The sequence below is a fragment of the Heptranchias perlo genome, chromosome 19 (assembly GCF_035084215.1).
Source record: "Heptranchias perlo isolate sHepPer1 chromosome 19, sHepPer1.hap1, whole genome shotgun sequence".
Classification (NCBI taxonomy): Eukaryota; Metazoa; Chordata; class Chondrichthyes; order Hexanchiformes; family Hexanchidae; genus Heptranchias; species Heptranchias perlo.
Genome location: NC_090343.1, coordinates 20690587 through 20714254, shown reverse-complemented (window position 1 = coordinate 20714254; position 23668 = coordinate 20690587). Strand labels below are relative to the sequence as shown.

The window sequence follows — 23668 nt, the reverse complement described above, 5'->3', positions numbered from 1 at the left end:
GGAGTCAACCACACTGGTATGGGACTTGAGTCATATATATAGGCCAGACTGAGTAAGAATGACTGGTTTCCTTCACTAAAGGACATTAGTGCACCAGAATTTTTTTTTTTTACAATTTCACAGCTTCATAGTCGCTTTTATTGATACTAGCTTTTTATTTCCAGATTTTTCTCTTAAACTGAATTCAAATTCTCAATTTAAATCCCATGATAGCAGTTTAATGTTCTCAGGATTACTAGTCCAGTATCATAACTACAGCACTAACATAACTCTTTATTGACCAGGTATAGTAGCATTCACTAATAGTAACTATGATGGAGTAATTTGCAAAGATCACAAATACATTTTTATTTGAAAATTTCTCCATACTGATCACAGCCATTTATATCTCTGTTGGGCCACAAAAATATTGACCTGTTGCCTCTTAGATTTTTAAAAAAAGATTTTTGCTGTAAGATTGGTTATGGAACAATATACACTGGCTAGAAAAATAAAAGCTAGAGAGCAGTTTGGGAATTGATGGGTCAAAATTGACCAATATATTGAGGCAATTGTCTGGTGATTTCTTATCAGTGTGGTCTGAAATATTGGGCAGAGAACATGCAGAACACTAAGGGATCTGAAAATGCAGAAAATAGACTAAGCAGTTTGAACAAATTGTTGTGGACTTGTCCCAAACATGCAAAAGAGAGAAAAATTAGCTGAACATATGATTTTTGTTCTACTGCTACATCTTTGCCAGAAAGTCAGAACGAACTTTTCAAAGTGAAAGAAGTTCTACTAATTTTCATATGTAGAAATTGCTCCATTAACCAAAGCTACATCTCAAGTAGCGATGACACATCGGAGGTTCATACTTATACCTACAAAAGTAAAGTTACGTTATGGATCACAGTTTTTGTAGAGGAATTGATCATTCCAAGGAACTATTGGTTTTACTCACTTTACAAGTGGCCCTTAATACCCATAGTGTAACAGGAGAGCAAGGAGAATGGTAAAAACTATAAAAGGATCTGCTAAAGCAATCAAGAAGACTCCATTTTGAGAACCATCCCATAATGCCACTGCAAAATAGCAATTCTGCGGCACTATAGCCAATGAGATTTGTTGAGAACAAGCTTACCAATATTACCAGCAAAATCATTCCTTACTGATCACATTTAGCCAACTTCAAAGGAAAAGAGTATAAGTTCTACCAGATGCCAATACAATTTTAGTGAGACAGGAACCAAATGTGAATGAAGATGACTGTCTAGAATACCGATTTTAAAGACCAAAGGGATAGTGCAACAAGAAGTTTCAATGCTTTAATTATATGTTGTCGGAATACTTAGTGGATCTGTAATGAGATGACTTCAACTTAATCGTATCCCCAAAGCAATCGGAACCAAAAAGGGACCGAGTTCTACGACCTAGTACTGTGAGGAACGTTAATAACCTAAGCTGAATCAGAGACCACTTTTGAAACCAGAGGAATAGAATGATCGATTCGGGCAAGATCCAAGAGACTGTTTGCACTCATCTGGGAGGGGAAACCTTTTTATTGGAATATTTCTTGGGAGCATAAGATTATCTAGTTATGTTAGTTTTACGTAATAGAAGAATGGTAAATGTAAATAAGGGACAGCCTAGAGGCCCAGTTACTTGGAGAATGCACCAGGCTGTGGAGATACTTGAAAACTAAGAGCACTTAGAATAACTACTGTCAGTCTAATAAAATATATCCGCAGTACAACAGTAAATTCTTTGAGTTACATTTGGTATATTCTGCTAGGAAACTAATTTAGCTGCTTTTAACATGTATTTGTTAAATACTGTTTCTACAACAAACATGTTCCCCATTGCATTAAACAGAGAGAAAAGGATTATGTCACACATAAAAAATAAGTGTGCAGTATGATCTTGCTGAAGATTTTCCATTACTACATTAGGCCAGATCTATACACGAGCTTTAGTTCTGAGAAAGCAAAAAGTGAAAGCTGAGTTGTGTGGTGTTTGTGGAGGGAGTGAAAACGGCCTACCTTATAAAAAGAAAATATATATTTTTAAATGCAGCTGTTTCTTTTCAGATATAGAAGAACAGATGGTCAGTGTTAAATTTGTAGGAGTGTGTTTGTGTGGTGGTGAGTTTGCTAAGTGCACAAGTTGTAGCTACAACTGCATGTACTGGCCCAAACCATCAAGAAACCCATATGTCTGTAATTAATTCCCTGAACCTCTTGTACTTTGAACATTTACATTTGAATAAATGTGTAAATTGTCAAAAATGCACTGCTTTGATAACTTAGTATAAGTGGAAGGTAGAAATGAAGACATTTTAAAATCTTTGTGTTGCTGCTATTTAATCATTCAGAAATTCTACCCAAACAAAACTAAGTCATGTCTGTGATGTAACTGTGTGTGCGTGTACCATGTGTATTTCCAAAATCTTAATAGGAAAATTTAATCCAGGCAAATATCTTGCAGCTGATTGGTGTCTCATGCAAATTTCTTCCCAATTCTTTAGAGAGAGTGAGAGTTGTTTTGGATAGATTGATATATATCACTCATATTTTATCAGTTTTTTTCAGGGTTACTCATAAGCATCATAGGAGATCTCATATACACATCTTTCAATCTGTGAAAGGTTTCACTACCTTTATACCACACTGAACAGTGGGTTTGGCTATATAATTGTGCTGAAGTGGGAAGATTTTAGTTCAGAATTCTGTATTTGCTGCACTGTGCAGTTCTTTAGTGTATTGAACTCTGAGCACAAGAATGTGAGCTTGTTCCCATGACCCATACAAAAAGTGCTCCTGATTTTAATTGTGCTCCATGGGGGCTAGTCCAAGCAGAAGGGTGACACTTCTCCATATGAAGAGGCCAATCATTAGCAAATTAATCTGGCTTCCTGCTTGACCCTAAACTGAGCATCAAACCCTACATCCAATCCATCACCAAGACTGCCCATTTCTACCCCAAAATATCACCCACTTCTCTACCTACCTCATCAATGCTGTTTTTCCCTCCAAGCTCGACTCTACTGGTTCTCTCTGACCTTCTGAGCTCCACCCTACACAAACTTCAACTCAGCCAATTCTCTGGTGCCTACATTTTATCCAGTTATAAGTCCCTATCACTTCTGTCCTTGCCAATCTCTACCAGCTCCCCATAGCCAGCAAATTTACTTCAGAATCCTTACCTTTATTTAGAAATCACCTTCACTGTCTCTCTCCAACCTACTTTTGTAACCTCCTTCAGCCATACATTGCAGTTCTCACTTTGTTCTTTTTGGAGTCTGTGGATTTACCCTCTCGCTCACTTTCTGCCATCATGATCCTGCTCTACGGAATTCTCTTAAGCCCTAGCTCCTTGCTGCACTTTTTTTCCCACTTTTTAAAAGCCCCCTCAAACCTACTTCAACTTTGCCATCAGTCACCTCTCAACCCTTCTCCCAAATCCTGCTCCACGTCCAAATCGTCTCAACTCCCTTACCTGGTGAAGTGCCTTTGGGACATTTTGCGTCTAAAGGAACTGTGCAAGTTCTCATTCTTTCCCCCTTGTTTCTAGTCAGTGACAAAGAAGCAGCAGCCTAGAAACAGATCAACTGGCTGTCCCTCAGCCAAAAGATAGTACATTGCATGGGGGATATAATAGTGGGTGCAAATTGTTTTTGTCCATTTTAAAGTGATCCACATGTTTGTACAAGAATGAGGAATTGATGCAATGGGAATGGAATAGTGTGGTACATTGAACATTATGCTTGCAACAGGTTTATTGGATATTCAACAACACTTCAGTAGAGGGCATGTGGCACACCTTTTTAAAGGCATAAAGTAAATTATGCAGGATAAATGTAAACCTAGAATTGGGATGCTCTGATTAAATAAGCAATTACACTTAATTGGTTAATCCATTTAGAGGTATTTTTTCCCTATTACCCTAACAAATCCTGCAAAGGGGAATTGATTCACTGGGATAAATATGTTAATTTGCAGAAAAGCATTAAAAGGATGAGTAGGGCAAAGAGAAACACGGGGGGGGGGGGGGGGGGAAACATAGCTTCAGAGGCAAAACATAACAGTAAAAATTTCTTTCAGTCCTGCAAAACTAACACAAGTGAGAAATGTTAGAACCATAAAAGGTACAAAAGAGCATGAAATTGAGTAGCTGAGTAAGTTGGAAGGTTGATTGTTAGAATCTTTCATGGAGACTAGTAAAGGGCATACTGTCTTGTTTGGTTTAGGATCTATATGTTGTCTACATTATCAGGTAATCATCTATTTGTCAATAATCTCTTTTCCTATAGTAATTATGAATTGAAAAAGGATTTGGGTGTGATTATTGACCAAAGCATTTTCATTTGAAACTCTGAAGGATAACCAGCTACTTATAAGCATCTTAAGGTGATTTTGCTTATAAATCAGCAAAATATTGGAAATGAACATCAATACCATCAGCAACTAAAAAGAACAAGTTAACATTTAGGGTATGGACCCTTTGTCAGAACACAAGTTGTTTTAATCCTGCAAAACTAATTTGAGGCCAGATTCAGAATACTATGTGCAGATTTGGGCACCCTAGCTCAAAGGATTTTGATGAATTAGACAGGATTCAGGGAAAAATGACCAGCATAATTCTAGGGGACTGTTATGAAGAGAAGCTCTCACCCTAGATTGATTTCTGTTGTCATTGGATCTTTTGGCTGAAAGAAGGTTATTTAAGTTGCTGTAAATGTCAAACTAGATGACAATAGCAAAAGCCTCAGCCTCAAGTGAAAATAATTTTCTCCCAACATAGTGACTAGTAGTTGGAACAGATTTCCAGGAAAAGTCATTAAGACTGCATTGACTAATGAGAACTGATACCTAGTGAAGAACAGAGTAGATAGTTCTAAAGATTGGATAGAAGCAAACTGTCAAATACTGAGCACAGTAATTGTTCTGCTGGTTCTGTGGAAATATGATCTGTCAATGAACTTGCATTTGTTGCTAAACTGACATCACAGGCTCACAAGATTATCTTGCTAGGGAAAAATCACTTCTTGGAAGCTTTACCTATGCTTCGTCTTCTCCCTCAGGAGATTAAATAAGTTGAGCAGAGTTATTGATGGGGCAAATTTTATACAACTGGGCTGTCTGTACTTTTGAAGCCAGATCCCTCTGACACAACTAGTCAGTGGACCTGCATAGCCCCTCTGGGTCCCTCAAGGGCCTATCCTCAAAACACTCTACCTTGCTTCTCAGCAACATCATCCAGAGGCAGCTTTTACATATATGCTGATAATACCCAACTCTGCCTCTCCTCTACTTCTCTCAATCCCTTGAACAGTCTCTGTGCTCTCAATGCTTGTGCAACATCAAGTTCTGGATAACTTTCAACTTTCTCTGGCTCAACATTGGGAAGGCCAAAGCCATCAACCTAGGTCTGCTCCCTTCCGATTGATTCCATCCCTCTCTCCAGCCGTACAATCTCTGGCTGAACCAATCTGTTCATAATCATGATGTCTTGTTTGATCCTGAACTCAGTTTTAAGTTTCCGAACCATAAATAATTATAATAGTGATAAATCGATTACTCTCCCCTCCACAGCATTGTGCCATGTCCACCCCTCTGTCAGTGACCCTATTATGTGTCTTAATTGCCTCCAGACTCAAGTATTCTAACGTGCTCTTTGCTAGGCCTCCTATCTTCCACTAGCCACAAACTCACACTTGTCCAAATCTCTCCTACAAATATCCTGTCCCAGACTAAATCCCACTTGCCCATTACTCCTATTCTCCTGATCTATTGGAGGACATGATGCCAGTTTAGATTACATTCAAAAAACTAATGTATAAATCCCTCCATGGCTTTGCCCCACTTTATCCCTGCCTCCAGCCCCATAACCCCTCCCAAATGCCCCATCTCTCTAATTACAGCCTTTTGTGCATTTCACCTTCTAATTTCCTTTCCTGGCTTGGCGTTCATTCTAATTTGTACGTTTTGTGAAGCACTTTGGGATGCCTCTTTACGTTAAAGGCAATAAATGCCCTGCATAGGTGATGGTGGTAATTGTAACTGAATACTACATCCAGCTCCCGATCTATTTCGTATCTCTTGGAATCCTTGAACAACCTTGTTTTTTGAGCACTCTTGTGCATGAGTGCTTTCTTGTTCTCGTGATCGCTCTCACTCACTCTCTCACACTCTGTCCTGTGCTCTCATTTTTTCTGCAGCTGTAGGCCATGGTGCCCGTTTTTTCATCTGGGCACGGTGGGAAGTGATGCTGCAAAAGGTGAAGTCTCGGCCTCTTGGTTGGCATTCTGGGGGAAAGGCACGGGTGTTGGCAACTTCCTGCTCCATCTTGTGATCCTCGGTCAGTCAGTTGTTTCGAGGTGGAATGGTCAAACATTGATAGCAGTTCCGTTTTCTGCTCTTAGCGCCACAGAGGTGTTTGTTATTAATCTATAATTAATTATATTTTACGCAGCATTAAAGCCCTTTTGTGGCTTTTTTGTTTGAAAAGGGACATTTTTCAGTGCTTTTGTTCATGCAATTAAGAATGTGACCAGTGCTACTGTTTAGGAATTGAGTAATCTTTTTTACAGCTTGCTGTTTTTTTAAGAAAAAAAATGTTTCAATGCTTTTTTTTCTCCCATCCATTCCTGAATTTTCTTTCTTCCTCCTGTTCCTGCTCTTTCTCTCCCCCCACCAACCTTTTTTATGCTGCTGACTCTGCCTGAGTCGTTGTTTAGTGAATGCCAGTAGCCCATTGGCACCTGGCCCAATTGGTGACTCCCATATATGAGCCTAAACACAGTGTCAGCAGGTTATTGAAACACGGAGGGCATCAAAACCAAGCTTGATCCTTTGTTCCATCCTATATTTGTGCACCTGCTTTTTCCACAAGTGCTCAAGGGCCGAAATCTTGGTTTTCCCCTAGCCCAGAGTTCCAATTCTACCACCTCAGTTGCTGCAAGCTCCAGATATTTTTAGTTGATGCAAATTTTCTTAGACCTGCAAAAGTTACACCAAGGGTGCTGAAACTAGCACTCGAAGCTTTCCGCGAGAAACTTGCAAAATGTAAGGGTTTCAAGTGCTATAATCCCTGATTCTGACAACTTTCAGATTGACGTCATCCCCCGTCACTCCTCATTCTCTTCCCATCTCTCCATCTCATGACAGGAGGGGAATCTAAGATCTCCAGCACAATTGTTTTTTTGTTTTCTACCTAGTTCCCTCCTAATCTCACCACCCACCCCCCCGAACCATACTGTTTGCTTTACCTTACCTTCTAATGTTTTGCATGTAGCTGTACCATTTATTAATTTAGGGCAGTCTACCATTGTTATGTATTATTTGGTATTTTTGTTTTAATTAATCTTGAGGGCATTGCTCCTCTCTTCCTGTGGTTTCCCCATGCCACACACTGACTTTTGGGTTGAGCAGACAGGCTATCTGCTTTGGATCTTTACAATTGCTCCTCTAACACACAGGAAATGCAGTAAAGCTGTCAGGAATAACTGTACCTCTGATTCTTTCCCCCCCCCCCGCCCCCCCCCCCTTACTGTGGTGAAAGTTCCTTGTCTCCACTCAATTTCTCAAGTGTGGCACAGCTAGCAATTCCCCACATGCTGCATTCCTAATGCAAGTGCAAATCCACCTCCCCCAAACTCTGTTGCATAGCATTGTGATAATTTGGTGCTTGGGATTTTTTTATATAGTTTATATTTTGTCTTGGTCTTTATTGCACTGCATCTGCTTCATATCCTAGAGGGGAAACATGCATCTATTGACTGTAATAGTGCAATCTAAATGTAGGTTTATGCTGTTTTTGAAGACTGGCCCTGATGTACAAATGCTTAATCCATGCATGTGAAATTCCTTTCTCTGCTACGTTTAACAGAGGAAATAGGCTCTTCGTTTTAAATGGATTTACACCTCTGCTAAAATAGCAGGGAGGGATTTCAAATGACCATGTTAAGTCATTCATACGCTGGTATCCCACAGTGTAAGTTCGGGGCCTACTTGTTTATGCCAGTGTAAGTGTTCCAGCTAATGTTTCTCGTGCACCTAGTAATATGTGACCAGTTGAGTTTGTTGTATTGTTACCATATTAAATGTACATTCAATCACTGATTAACCTAGGTCCCTCTGGAGCATATCACAAATGATTTGTTTTCAATGATGTTTTTTCAGAAACATGGGATGTGCAAAATCAAAAGAGTCTTCTGAACAGCAAGAAAAAAGCTTAAATGATCCCGTACGTAAATCTCAAACCGCTCTTTATGTGAAAGATCCCACCTCCAACTCGCGTGCGACAGTAAGTAAGAATAAAAATAAGTTTTAAGGTAATTCTTCAACTACTGGAAAAATTAGTCTGTACACAATGCTTTGAGGATTTTGTTTTAATGGTTAACAGATGCCAGTACTATAGGAACAGTCACTACTGATGTGTATATCTATACTGACTGAAGCCTGTATGGACTGACTTTTCTCAATGTGGGTGTGAAACAGATTGATAAAAGAAACACTAGTTAAAAAGCATGTTTCACTCAGTACCACATTTTAAAAGTAACCATCTCAGTGGGTAAAAGCATTGCCAAGACCGGCCTTACAGATCAAGAGGTCCCAGTTTTGATTTCCAGTGAGTTAGCTGATCTCATTCATGGCAGCAGTTGAAGGTGAGGGAATTGGTCTCAGCACCTTTTGGGTCAGACGAGAGACACAATTTCCCACTTCTGATTACTAACCAGTGACATGATGGAAAATACATGTGTGGAAATCAGGTAATATCAAAATTGAATTCTGCTGTGATGCCCTCCACAATAACAACCTGCATTTATATAGCACCTTTTTTAATGTAGAAAAAACATCCCAAGGCATTTCAGAGCCATAAGGGGGAAAAATAGACACAAAGCCAAAGGAGATATTAAGGGTGGGTTTTAAGGAGTGCTTTTAAGAAGGGTGGGGTGAAGAGGCAGAGCTATTTAAGTGGCCGAAGGCATGGTTGCCATTGGTGGAGTGGGAGGCGGATGCACAAGAGGCCAGTGACAGAGGAACTATTTTTTTTTTGTGCGTGCAGCGGGGGCGGGGACTACCAAGTTGGTGAAGGTTACAGAAATAGTAAGCAGTGAGGCTAGGGAAGGATTTAAACATAAAGATAAATTTGAGGTTTCGGGGGATCAGGAGCCAATGTAGGTCAGTGAGGACAGGTGATGGGTGAGCGGGACTTGGTGTGGGATTAGATATAGCCAGCAGAATTTTGGATGAACTTCAGTTCACCCGAGGATGAGAGACCAGCCAGGAGAACCTTGGAATAGCTGATATGAAAATGTTTAAGTCTGAGTCCCGGTGGTGGGACGAATTCAACTCGTAGAAAGTGTCGAGGCAGCATGGAGTGTCCACAAGCCAATGCTCTGGTTTGGAAGTCCACAATCTTGAGTCTGCAGACAGTCACTGTGACACACTCATTTGAAGAATGACCACTTGGGCAAGGTACTGGAGGGCTGCCTATACCTGTGGCATCCTACTACAGGCAGAGTCAGTAAGATAAACTTGAGCTCTCACTCCTAGCTTTGCTTGATGGAGTACAGATTGGAGAATTGGGCGTAGAGATCAGCACATGCTTAACCTATGGTACTTTCAATTCTCCAATCTGTACCAGGAGCGAGGCCTCTCAAAATTCACAAGAAAAGAGGAGAGAGCTGGGGAAAGAAAATCATGTCTTTTAAAGAATCAAGCTGTTGTGAAAGTCTGACTAGCTTGAACCTCTTTATTTTCCTATTGCTTTTGTTAACTTCTTAATTAGGGACGTTCAGCTGATGTGAAGGAGTTACTTGGCCTAAGTAGCTTGAAATGAATGAACAGATGAAATGCTGCATTTCCTGATGTACTCTCCATTAACTGTTACATCTACTAATGGTAGTTTCCTAAAACCATTTTAAAATTGCATTTGACATTAACCATTAGAAGAAAATATTGACCACATTACATCCAGTACAAGGCCATGTGGTGGTGTCCAGTAATAATGTCTATCTTTCCCTTGTCTCTTTTTTTCTTTCCAAGAAACTTCCCTTAATTACTACCTTTTTTGCTTTGCAGCCACTTTTCAATTCATTCTGCTACAAGTCCCCTGACTTCCCACACCCTGACCTTTGTCATGAGTCTCTTGTGTGGTGCCTTTATTGAAGGCCTTCTGAAAGTCCATGTATACCCTGCATTGCCCATGTCTCTTTCTGTTACTTCAAAGATTGAATAAGATTGTCTAAACATGACCTTCCTTTCAGAAATCCATGCTGACTGTATTTATATTTTTATAATATTCTCAATGTTTTATCTGATCTTTTAGCAAAGATTCTAATCTTTCCTACCACTGATGTTAAGCTAACTGATCTATAGTTCTTTGGATGAGTTCTATTTCTTTTTGAAGATAGAAATTACATTTGCTGTTCACCAGTTCTCTGGCACTATTCCTTTTTTTTTCTATTGATTCTTTTATAACTGGATATTAGTGCCTCTGCTGTCTCCTCCAGTGTTTTTTTTGAATATCCATAGGTGCCATCGATCTGGACCAGGGAAAGTGTCCTCCACTTTATCCAATAAATTTTTTTTTCTATTTTAACTGTCCTAATATCCCCCTTGACTTCTACTGTTGTCATTCCTCTTTGTTAGCCATTTCAGTATCATTTCCTGTGAGTTTATCTAGCTCTATCCCTAACTGAATTCTCCTTTTTGTTACTTATGTGCCTATAGAATACCTTACTATTTCTTTATATAATCTTTGATATTTTCATTTCATATTTCCTCTTTACCTTCCTAATTGTCTTTTTAACCTCTTAAGCTGATCATATTCCATTTTGTCATCTTCCTTTTATTGTTTATATCCTTTGTATATGCCTTTTTCTTTAGATTCAATTTTATCCTCCCTCTTTATTTACCCATGGCATCACATTCTTGGCTAATTTTTTTTATTTCTCCTGAACTTTATATTGATCTTTTAAATATTGCCCAGTGTTGTAATACCTGTTTGTCAATATTTTTCTCCAGTTTACCTTCCTTAGCTCCATCCTCTCCCTCATAGTTTTCTTTTTCCCAATTTATTAATTCGGTGTCTCTTCTGCTTCTCTTATCTGCTCCAGTTCATTTCCTATTACTAAGTACAGCAGTGTTTCCTCCTTTTGTTGGGCTTCTTACATTTTGGGCCAGAAAGGAGTCTTGTACACTTTTAAAAAAAAAAAAAAAAAAAATCCATCCCCTCTCTTCATTCTATCTCCCTGCCAGTTTATTCAGGGTGGTTGAAATCCCCCATGATTGTTTGTTTTTGTTTTTTATTCATTTCGTACAGTTGTCTACATATTTTTCTCTCTACTTCCTTTCCACTATTTGGTCTGTAGTATGCCCCTAAATAGTGTGACCGATCCCTTCCTATCATTTATCGCAATCCATATCCATTCTGTTGGTATCTCTTTCCCTTCTTGCTATTGCCATTATTTATTTACTAATTAACACAGCAACTTCACCACCTCTTTCCCTTTCATTTCTAAATATATTTTGGCCTGCAATATTTAATTGCTGATCCTGTACTGTCTGCAGCTATGTTTCCATTACCAGTATTGCATCTATTTCCTCCCTTCTACTTATTGCCTCCGATTTCCCCTCTTTTGTTGCTGATGCTCTGCAGCTTGCTATTACAGGCAATTTAATGGGCGTTAAATTGGGTGCGTAGTACCCATTTTTCAAGCACTGTGGCATCCTAAGGCCCCAAAATGGCCGGCAGGAAGCGTGCGCGCACTTGCAAGCGGAAGTGCGCCACCCGTCATATTGGGTAAGGACCAATGAGGCGTCCTTTACCCAAGCCTGAAGCAAGTGTTGGGTCCCCTGTTTGCATATTCAAAGGGCCCAACTCCTGCGTCAGGTCCCTGCTGCCACTTTGGTTTGCCCTGAAGCAGCCAGCACCAGTCCTGGCTGTCTCATAGAAAACCAACCCTAAGCATTGCATAAATTTTTTTAAAAAGTAAGTACACATCACAATCGCTGCAGCTCCCAGTCCCAAGATTCCTGACGTCTGACCTCTCTGATCGTCTGATCTCCCTCTCCGACATCAATATTAAGCCCCCCCCCCCCCCACCTCAGCCTGACAGCAACCCTGCGGCTCCCGATTCACTTTCCTGGACCACTTACCTGATGCTGCCATATTCATTGAGGTCTGGGGCTCCTCTGCCCTCACCATTTTGTGCACTTGGCATTACTTCCTATAACTTTTTTCTGTTCTTTGAATATTATTTTTATCTTTTTGTTCTCTGACCTTTGCTCTCGTCCCTTTTTTCTTATTACATATCTTCTTGTACCCTCTCCCCACCTTCCTCTTTGCTAGCTTAGTGTCCTTTCTACAATCCTATTTATCCTTTTCACTAGGACTTTGGTCCCAACCCAGTTCAGGTGCCATGCGTTCCAGTAGTACAGCTCCTTCCTGTCCCAGTACAGTGCCAGTGTCCCATGTACTAGAATACCTCCTTCCCACATATTCGCTTTTTTTTTGATCTGTTTATCCATATACCAATTAACGCATGGCTTGGGTAGTGATCTGGAGATGACCACCCTAGAGGTCCTGCTTTTTAATTTAGCCCCTTTTATCTCAAGTTTCCAGAAATGAATCTGCAGATGATTTGGAACCTCTTGAGCTCCCATGTAAAACTGAGGCTTAATTTAGCCACAATCTTCTACAGAATGGGATTATTAGATATTTCAAAAGAACCCCACTACTTTGAACCCCACTATTTTGCCAAATGAAACAACTGATTAGCTTTACTAATGGAATTGACCATTTTTCTATGGAAATTAATTTGAAGACTTTAATAAAAATAATTAAAATACTCCCCTGTCCTTGCTTGAAGCTGCTGATTCTTGGAGTATAGTTCAGGTGCTGATAGTCCTTCAAGTATCTCAACCAACCAGGCATTCTTAATGCGCAAATCTAGATGTTGAGGGGGAGAAATTGGACCTCGTTTCGCCCATTTAATGGCATAAAATGGGAGCAAAATCCACCGATTTTTGAAGAGCAATGTCCTGTGGTCGAAGGGCAACTGAAATAGGTCCAATTCAAATTGGCACGGATGATGTACTTGGCAGCTGCCTGAAACCAGCTTTGGGCCCCTTTTCTTTTGCTAAGACAGGACCTAACATCAGTTTCAGGACCCTTTTCAGATATGTCAGCTCTGAGTGAAGCATGCACTGGGCATGCTCCCCTCAGTTTTTTGACCTTGCTGTGGTCTAACCAGCAGTCCTTTATTAAAAATAACAAAAAGCTAAGTTCTTCAATTCAACTTAATGTGGAGCTAGAAGGAGCAGGAGTGCTCCATGACATTTGTAAAGAGAAAAGACAAGCTTATGTTTTGTGTACAGATGTCTTTGTTGGAACTGGAAATAAATTTTTAAAATGCAGGTGGTAAAATTCATCCCTTTTTTTCAATGGGTTGAACTGCCAGAATACTGGCAATGGAATATTTTTTTGGCAGAAAAAAATATTCAAAGTGGGCTTCCAATGGTAGTGTAAATACCTTTTTTTTTCAAATAAGAACTTTGTGCTTGTCAAATGTTGTTTGATAATGCTCCTGTGAAGTGCTTTGGGACATTTTACTACATTTAAAGGCACTATATAAATGCAAGTTGTTGGTGGTGAATCCTCACTGCCTGTGGGCCACAGTTTCTAGATGTCTGACCAGTTGTAATTAAGACATTCAGATTTGAAGAGCAAAGTGTAATTTCTGAAAGTCTGACGAGAACAAAAAAGTAACCTGTTTAAAAACATTCAAAAGTTCTGTCAGGAGAAGGAAAGCTGAAGGGAAAAGTTTATGTAAAAGGCTGAACCTGAATGGTCATAACTGCTCAGTGAATGATCCAGTAGGTTTTAACCTAGAACAGAGCAATTTAAAGCATTTCACTTTCCCTTGCCTTGAGTTTGATCGACTCAGTCTCCTATTTGTGTAAAACCTGCTGGATAATTCCTTGTATTACAATAGTATTTATCTATTTTGTACAGGCAAAAGCCCATGGTTGAAGAATTTACCTTAAGCAGATGGGAGGGGGCATTTCTATTCATGTTAGGTCCATGGGAGTGTTTGTTTGCCCTTTCTATATTAATTGTGGGAATACTGTGGTAATTTTCATTATTTTCACTATATCCTACTTTCAATTGGACTTGGAGGTATATGTCAAATCTAAAAAAATGTAATTATTGGATATTATGACAGGCTTCATAATTCTGTTTGGATTTGATGAAATATTCATGTACTATTGACCCTTTTTCTTTAGAACAGAAATAGTTTTCCTTCTGTGCCATCATCTACTTCAGCAGGTATGTATGAAAAAGTAATACTTGGTCATACCTGTGAAATGTTTGATTTAGCTGTTTTTACTTTGTCATTGGAAGATCTTTCAAGCTTTAACATAATTGGTAATGGAAAAGTGTTACAAGTGATCACCAGCTCTCTGTGATTCCTAAAGTGTTAGTGTTTGTTCAAAGTATAAAAAATATCAATATGGGGAAGGAATTATTGGTGATATCAGGTGAATTCTTAACACACTATTAGCAAACTGCTATCTGCTATTTTACTGGAGGTGTGTTGCTCTTATCAGATTGATGTCCATGCTATGTGTGGCTAACGGAGTGTTGCAAACAATCCCAGTGTACTCAGAACAGCATGTTGGATAGTTTGCCCCAATTTTCTCCCCCTTCACTCTAACTGGAATATAGTTCCATGAACACGGAAATTCTGTAATACTTCCTCGAGCCCATTCTTCATGCAAGGACTAAAGCTCAGCTTGGTCTATCTTTACACATGCATTTCCTAGTAAGGACTACTGGATCACGAATGGGAACCCTGGTCTGGGGGTATTGAGGCCAATTGCAGTGCCCAAGCTGCTGACCGTACCGAGATAAGCTAACAGCACAGACCAGGAATCAAACCTAGGACCTTCTGCTGTGTATGGCTCAGTATGACATGAGGGGTTGTATTTATCCACTAACCCATTGGCATCTTTAATTGCTTTATTTAGGATTTAATGGTAATAATCAACTCAACACCACATCCTGATTTGAATTTTTGCCAGCAATTGTGGAATATTAAAACAGTAAAAAGAACAGATGCTTTCTCCTTCTATTATATATCCAGCTGCTCCTCATTATTGCCCAGTTAAGCATGCAAATCTGAATACATAAGAAAATGCCCTATTCTTAAAGGCAGACAACATGAAGGTAGGGCCTAGTGAAAAATCAAAGTAAAGGGTGGTTAAGTGTACTGTGAAGTTGGAAACATAAAGCTGATTGGTGATTAAACTAATTTTTGGTTATAAAATTGCTAAATGAAGTAGAATACAAAATGCACCACAAACATGAGGAAATCCTGCCGGCACTAATTATCTTTGAAAGAGCTACTGAATAATGCCAGTAACCTACTGTTCAAAGCAAATACTAGGTTTAAGAAGCTTAGTCACTGTATAAAAACATTGTATGATACAGTATTACCTAACCACTGACAGTAGAAAGATGTATAAGGAAATTGGGTATTTCTGATGTGAAACAGAGAAGTAGCCAACTCAAAACCACAGTTTCCAAGATGTTTGGGAGAAAATATTGTGCAATTGGTACAGAATAAGAGCTGCTTGCTTGCTGCTTTTTTTATATTTAAGTGTTGACTTCCGTTTTTCGGACATATACAGGGCAGTAAATAGCTCCTATGCTGAGTTAGTATCAACTAGACACTGAGCTGGTAATATTTTTACCTATGGGTTAGCAGATTGAGCCCCATGTCAAGATTTGAGTACATAATCTAGGCAGGTGAATATTAAAGATGCCATAGCACTATTTAAAGAAGAGCAAGGAGTTCTCCTGGTATCCTGGCTAATATTCCCCTCTCAATTAATGTAACCAATGAAGCAGATTAATTGGTCTTTCATCTCTACTGTTTGTAGGACCTTTACCAGTAGAGAATACTTGCTGTACTTCAAAGTAATTTATGTGACGCACTTTGGTACATTTTGTTGTGATGAATGCAGGTATTATTTAAATGCAAATTGGTGGCTGCACCATTTAATTGTAGTGAAGGAGCTATTGTTCATTCTGTACAGATAGAAATTATTGTAATCAAGTCTGATTATCTCTCATTTTGTAGATATTGGTAAAGTTCTTTAAAAGAAGAGGCTATTTTGGCTTATGTGAAATTCATACTTTTGCGTGTAAGGTAACTTTTTTCCAATCCATTGAACTCTTTCTGTTGATAGGACATGATGACGCGATAGTGGTTGCACTGTATGACTATGAAGGTATTCATGAAGGAGACTTGAGTTTTAAGAAAGGAGAAAAAGTGAAAGTGCTCTCTGAGTAAGTAAGAGTTGACTGCTCCATTGTTGTCTTATGATCAGCATTGAAATAGGTGTGGGTGAATGATTACAGTAACAATCAATATATATAACCATAGTATTAATGTAACAATCCACAAGCTTGTTGGAATAATTTTTAAAATATTGAAGCTGAATTTAGAGAACTAGAAATGTCTGTCTGAAGCATTACTGATCTTTAGAAAGGTTGAATGTTGGATTATACAGAACTAGAGGAGTAGTTTTGAGTTTCCACCCAAAATTCCTGAACTTCCTTTTTATTTACACAACATTGTGCATCGTTGAGGGCTGTTCTGTGGTGTGAGTATCACAACAACCTTGACGTTTAGAGATACATTAACAAATTGTAACTGTCTGGAAGCCAGTGTGGATAAATCATAAATGCATCAACATAGTTCATTAAAAGATTCCACACACATTCATGGTGTCAATGACCAGTTCAGATGCAATCAAGTTTACAGGACCTTCACAAAGCATAACAACAGAAAATTCTCCCAAAATCCTGCTTATCAAAAAAAAAAATCCAATTTTTAAAAAGTCAAACAGCAGCATCCTTGAAGTTGGGGGGAGGGGATCTCTTTCAGATTAAGGTAACTCCAAGACAACATGCCTGGCAATGGATGGTTGGAACCAAGTCAAACTTCAGTGGCAGACTCTGTAATCAGATCACTGAGCGAGGCAGGTCTGCAGCACTGTATGGCTCGTTAATTGGAACTGGCAAAGTAGAGCTATCATTGGATTCTTCCCACCCAACTTCATATAACATTCAAACTACATGGGAGAACAGTGACGACCTTTTTAATAATTATGTAAAAATAACCATTTTTATTTAAACCTTTGCTTGATACAACAGTAGTCTGATTCATAGTGTGTATGGTAGCATAGTGGTTGTTACTGGACTAGTAATTCAGAGGCCTGGACTAATAATCCAGAGTCATGAGTTCAAATTCTGCCATGGCAGTTGGTGAATTTAAATTCAATTAATTAAATAAAAATTCTGGAATAAAAAAACACTAGTGTCAGTAATGGTGGCCATGAAACTACCGCATTGTCGTTAAAAACCTATCTGGTTCACTAATGTCCTTTTTTAGGGAAGGAAACCTGCTGTCCTTACCTGGTCTGGCCTATATGTGACTCCAGACCCACTGCAATGTGGTTGATTCTTAATCACCCTCTGAAATGGCCGACCAAGCCACTCAGTTATAAAAATCTCTCTACGAAAAGTCTTAAGAATAAAACTGGAAGGACCACCCAGCATCGGACCACTAGGCACCGGACACGACAAAGGCAAACTAAGCCCAGTCGACCTTGCAAAGTCCTCCTCACTAACATCTGGGGACTTGTGCCAAAATTGAGAGAGCTGTCCCACAGACTAGTCAAGCAACAACCTGACCTAGCCATACTCTCAGAATTATACCTTTCAGCCAACGTCCCAGACTCTTCTATCATCATCCCTGGGTATGTCCTATCTCACCAGCAGGACAGACCCACCAGAGGTGGCGGTACAGTAATATAGTCAGGAGGGAGTGGCCCTGAGAGTCCTCAACATTGACTCCAGACCCCTCATGGCATCAGGTCAAACATGGGCAAGGAAACCTGCTGATTACCACCTACCGTCCTCCCTCAGCTGATTAATCCGTCCTCCTCCATGTTGAGCACCACTTGGAGGAAGCATTGAGGGTAGCAAGGGCAGAGAACGTGCTCTGGGTGGGGGACTTCAATGTCCATCACCAAGAGTGGCTCGGTAACAACACGACTGACCGAGCTGGCCGAGTCTTGAAGGACATAGCTGCCAGACTTGGCCTGCGGCAGTTGGTGAGCGAACCAACACGAGGGGAGAAACCTACTTGACCTCGTCCTCACCAATCTACCTGTCGCAAATGCGTCTGTCCATGACCGTATTGGTAGGAGTGACCACCGCACAGTCCTTGTGGAGTCAAAGTCCCGTCTTCGCACTGAGGACACCATCCAACGTGTTGTGTGGCACTACTACCGTGCTAGATTCAGAACAAATCTAGCAGCTCAAATCTGGGCATCCATGAGGTGCTGTGAGCCATCAGCAGCAGCAGATTTGTATTCCAGCACAATCTATAACCTCATGGCCTGACCCATTCCTCACTCTACTATTACCAACAAGCCAGGGGCTCAACCCTGGTTCACTCAGGACTGAGGAAGAGCATGCCAGGAGCAGCACCAGGTGTACCTAAAATGAGGTGCCATCCTGGTGAAGCTACAACTCAGGACTACATGCATGCTAAACAGCAGAAGCAACATGCTATAGACAGAGCTAAGCGATTCCACAACCAACGGTTCAGATCAAAGCTCTGCAGTCCTGCCACATACAATCGTGACTGGTAGTGGACAATTAAACAACTAACAGGAGGAGGAGGCTCGTTCAACATCCCCATCCTCAATGATGGCGGAGTCTAGCACGTGAGTGCAAAAGACAAGGCTGAAGCATTTGCAACCATCTTCAGCCAGAAGTGCTGAGTGGATGATCCAGCTTAGCCTCCTCCCGATATCCCCACCATCACAGCAGCCGGTCTTCAGCCAATTCAGTTCAGTTCACTCCACTCCATGTGATATCAAGAAACGGCTGAATGCACTGGACACAACAAATGCTATGGGCCCCGACAACTTCCTGACTGTAGTGCTGAAGACTTGTGCTCCAGAACTAGCCGCACCTCTAGCCAAACTGTTCCAGTACAGCTACAACACTGGCATCAACCTGACCAATGTAGAAAATTGCCCAGATATGTCCTGTCCACAAAAAGCAGGACAAATCTAATCCACCAATTATCGCCCCATCAGTCTACTCTCAATCGTTAGCAAAGTGATGGAAGGTGTCGTTGACAGTGCTATCAAGTGGCACCTGCTCACCAATGCTCAGTTTGGGTTCCGCCAGGACCGCTTGGCTCCAGACCTCATTGCAACGTTGGTCCAAATATGGACCAAAGAGCTGAATACCAGAGATAAGGTGAGAGTGACTGCCCTTGACATCAAGGCAGCATTTGACCAAGTGTGGCACCAAGGAGCCAGAGTAAAATTGAAGTAAATGGGAATCAGGGAAAACTCTCCAGTTGCTGGAGTCATACCTAGCACAAAGTAAGATGGTAATGGTTGTTGGAGGTCAATCATCTCAGCCCCAGGACATTGCTGCAGGAGTTCCTCAAGGCAGTGTCCTAGGCCCAACCATCTTCAGCTGCTTCATCAATAAACTTCCCTCCATCATAAGGTCAGGAATGGGGATGTTCACTGATGCTTGCACAGTGTTCAGTTCCATTCACAACCCCTCAGATAATGGAGCAGTCCATGTCTGCATGCAGCAAGACCTGGACAACATCCAGGCTTGGGCTCATAAGTGGCAAGTCATATTTGTGCCAGGCAATGACCATCTCCGAGAGAATCTAACCACCTCCCTTTGACATTCAACGGCATTACCATCGCCAAATTCCCCCACCATCGACATCCTGGGGGTCACCATTGACTGGAAACTTAACTGGACCAGCCACATAAATACTGTGGCTACAAGAGCAGGTCAGAGGCCGGGTATTCTGTGGCGAGTGACTCATCTCCTGACTCCCCAAAGCCTTTCCACCATTTACAAGGCACAAGTCAGGAGTGTGATAGAATACTCTCCACTTGCCTGGATGAGTGCAGCTCCAACAATACTCGAAGCTCAGCACCATCCAGGACAAAGCAGCCCGCTTGATTTTGGCACCCCATCAACCACCCTAAACATTCACACTCTCCACCACCTGCGCAGTGTGTACCATTTACAGGATGCACTGCAGCAACTCGCCAAGGCTTCTTCGACAGCACCTCCCAAACCCGCGACCTCTACCATCTAGAAGGACAAGAGCAGCAGGCACATGGGAACAACACCACCTGCACGTTCCCCTCCAAGTCACACACCATCCCGACTTGGAAATATATCACCGTTCCTTCATCGTCGCTGGGTCAAAATCCTGGAACTCCCTTCCTAACAGCACTACGGGAGAACCTGCACCACACGGACTGCAGCAGTTCAAGAAGGCGGCTCACCACCACCTTCTCGAGGGCAGTTAGGGATGGGCAATAAATGCTGGCCTTGCCAGTGACGCCCACAACCCATCAACGCATTTTTTTTTAAAAATGCACAAATAAGCAAAGCTAATAGAATTATTCTTTGTTTCAGACAAGATGAATGGTGGCTGGGAAAATCTTTGACGTCTGGTCTGGAAGGTTATGTTCCAAGTAACTATTTTGCCAAAGATAACTCATTGGAAATGGAGGAGTGAGTACCTTTTGAAATGTTTGCATTTGGACCTTGAAACATGAAGCAGTTTTCATGGTTGTCTGTTAGCATTAATAATGGCTTTTGCTGCCATTACACAAATGGGATTTTGTCCAATGCAATAATGTTGAAGAATAGGAAAGTATTGTTGTTTACTTGTGCCTTATTGTACTTCCACTATCTACATCTGATATCATGAAGAATCCTTTTCAGTCATGAAGGGTTCAAGTGTTCTTTTGGTGGGGGGGGTGGGGTTTGCGAAATAGCTCAATTATGCAGTAATGTATCCACAAGGGAATTATCAACATCACTGGATAGTAGTTTCATTGATGGTGCCAAAATGTTGCTGTGCTGATTGTGCTGCATTAAAAGTGATTATCTGTCCTCGTCTTTACGTGACATCCTGTACTGCCACTAGTGAGGGTTTAAATGTGGTGCTTTACTGAAGAATCTGCATGTCTTACTTGGAGATAATATTTCAGCATTTTACCAACTGAGTGCACTTGCCTCCGAATTGGAGCCCCATTTCAGGAACGAGCTGTGTTACTGAGTAAGTGCCATCCCTCGTGAGAATTTGAACCAAGGCCCCATCTATCAGTTCAGCTGGATGTAAAAATCCCACAGCATTATATGAAGATGAGCAGGGAGCTCTCCTAATAGAGTGGCCAACACTAGCAAAAGAACAGATAACTGGTTCAAAAGCAAAATACTGCAGATGCTGGAAATCTGAAATAAAAACAGAAAATGCTGGACAAGCTCAGCAAGTGAGACAGCATCTGTGGAGAAAGAAACAGTTAATGTTTCAGGTCAAAGACCCTTCATTACTGGTTATTCATCTCCTTTGTTATTTGTGATACCTTGTTGTGCACAAATTGGCTGATATAATTACATGCATAACAAAGTAATTCATTGAATGTGAAGTACTTTGGGATATACTGAGAAGTGAGATGATGCAATGTAAATGCAAGTTCTTTCTTTACTAACATAATTCTGTGTATTCCATTCGAGATGGTTCTTCAAAGGTGTCAGTAGAAAAGATGCAGAGAGGCACCTTCTAGCATCAGGAAATAAAACTGGCTCATTTATGATACGAGACAGTGAAACAACCAAAGGTGAGCACTTTTAAAATGTAATTAAGTATAGCCTAGATCCTGACTAAACGATGGGATGAGCTCTTATTCCTTTTTTTTGCCATATCTGAACTTTGAACATCAATAATGTAAACTGGAAAAAGATATGTACATTATACAATGTCCGTTCTTTATCAACCCTTAATTTGGTAAGGGTATGCTCACAGAACAGAAATGTGTTGGGAAATCAGTTTATTTTTTTAAATGTTAAGGGATGAATCAAATGCAGAAACTCATGATGTAGTATTTTGAACTGAGATGCTGACAGTGATGTGTATCTGTGTTGCTGAAATCTTCCTTTTTTTGTGATTTTTAGGTAGTTATTCTCTCTCTGTTCGAGATTATGATACTTCATTAGGTGACACAGTGAAACATTACAAGATACGTACCCTGGACAATGGTGGCTTTTACATCTCTCCCCGAATAACATTCGCCACTTTAGACATCCTGGTCAACCATTATAAGAGTGAGTAGTGTCATGTAGTAGAGTAGTCTTGCTATACCCTATGGCCTTGAAACTGTTCTGTGGGATAATAGCTTACCAGCACAATGTATTTGTCTGAAATTCCTCTATCGACCTCTTTTAGTGGAGGTATTAATTCATTTAAAATAAATGATTTAATGTCTCTGCCCAAATGCTGGACAAAGGAATTTCAGATGAAGGTGCTAAGCATTGCTAACACAGTTATGTGTAATTTCAAGGTATATGAGTTACAAATAATGAACCTAAATTAAGGCGAGATCAAACCAGATGTGTTGGGCCTGGCCTACTATTTTGTTTTACAACACCATGACCGCTTCTACAAAGTTTTGTGTTCTGCTTATAACAATGTATACTCCAATCAGAGATTAAGTTAACGTTTCAAATAATTTAGTAGAAAAGCAGGGATCCTATCAAAAATAGTGAGGCAATGGGAAAAACTCAGAATAAAACATGCCAGCATTACCTTGTGGTAATGTTATTTGCTGTTATCAGTATGATCAAGTTATCACTGCTGACAGCACCATTCTTGGCTACCCTCAATGAGTTTCATGCCCATCATATAGCTGATGAACTGACATTTAACTTTTTTTTTAATTCTCAGAACAAGGGGATGGATTGTGTCAGAAGCTTACAAAACCTTGCATTAGTGAAAAACCTCAAAAACCATGGGAGAAAGATGCCTGGGAAATTCCAAGAGAGTCACTCAAACTAGATAAAAAACTTGGAGCAGGACAATTTGGGGAAGTATGGTTGGGTAAGTTTCATTGTCATTTTCTTAAACATTTTTCTTTTAAACTAGACTAATTGGTAAGTAAATCATAGGACATGAAATTTAGCAAATTGAAGGGAGAGAACATTGTCCCAGTAGTGACTGTGGTATCATTGTAACATATTGCACCACAAGATGGCTGCAATTTCACTACAGTATGCATTCTCTATCTCTTCAAAAACTCTGGGAGGAACTGTTGAGTCAAGGCATTACCCATCGGAATGGAAATAAAAATGCAGGTTAGCCTGGAATTCAAATCAAGATCTGAAGATTGGAGTTAGATTTGCCTAATAATGTTCAACACTTCAAGGGTAAACTTGAGGTTCCACTGCTAGCCCAGAGCTTCACTAGTCATCTCCAGATTACTCCTGGTGCCACGTGCTAGTGAGGATCGAGCAGATGAATGCGTGGTTGGAGAGATGGTGCAGGAGGGAGGGCTTTAGATTCCTGGGGCATTGGGACCAGTTCTGGGGAAGGTGGGACCTGTACAGGCCAGACAAGTTGCACCTCAACCTGGAACCAATGTCCTCGTGGGGAGGTTCACTAGAGCTGTGGGGGTTTTAAACTCATTAATTTGGTAGGGGGATGGGCACCAGGATATAGCAATAGAAAGGAGAAACAAGGGGCACAAAAGATCAGGGGAGAAAA

At 40.5% G+C, this 23668-nt stretch overlaps 1 protein-coding gene across 2 annotated transcripts in view; it reads left to right on the top strand.

The window, feature by feature from the left end:
• The window catches only part of hck (HCK proto-oncogene, Src family tyrosine kinase), a 76820-nt gene that overhangs the window by 11778 nt on the left and 41374 nt on the right, over nucleotides 1-23668 (top strand). Inside the window, exons 2-8 of one of the 2 annotated variants that reach the window (XM_068000444.1) lie at nucleotides 8163-8226; nucleotides 14277-14319; nucleotides 16245-16344; nucleotides 20539-20637; nucleotides 21646-21749; nucleotides 22084-22233; nucleotides 22853-23005. In XM_068000444.1, the coding sequence (XP_067856545.1) occupies nucleotides 8167-8226; nucleotides 14277-14319; nucleotides 16245-16344; nucleotides 20539-20637; nucleotides 21646-21749; nucleotides 22084-22233; nucleotides 22853-23005 (709 nt within the window). In that variant the 5' untranslated portion in view covers nucleotides 8163-8166. Of the gene's footprint in view, nucleotides 1-8162; nucleotides 8287-14276; nucleotides 14320-16244; nucleotides 16345-20538; nucleotides 20638-21645; nucleotides 21750-22083; nucleotides 22234-22852; nucleotides 23006-23668 lie in introns of both variants that reach the window. The other variant, XM_068000443.1, reaches the window with a different exon arrangement.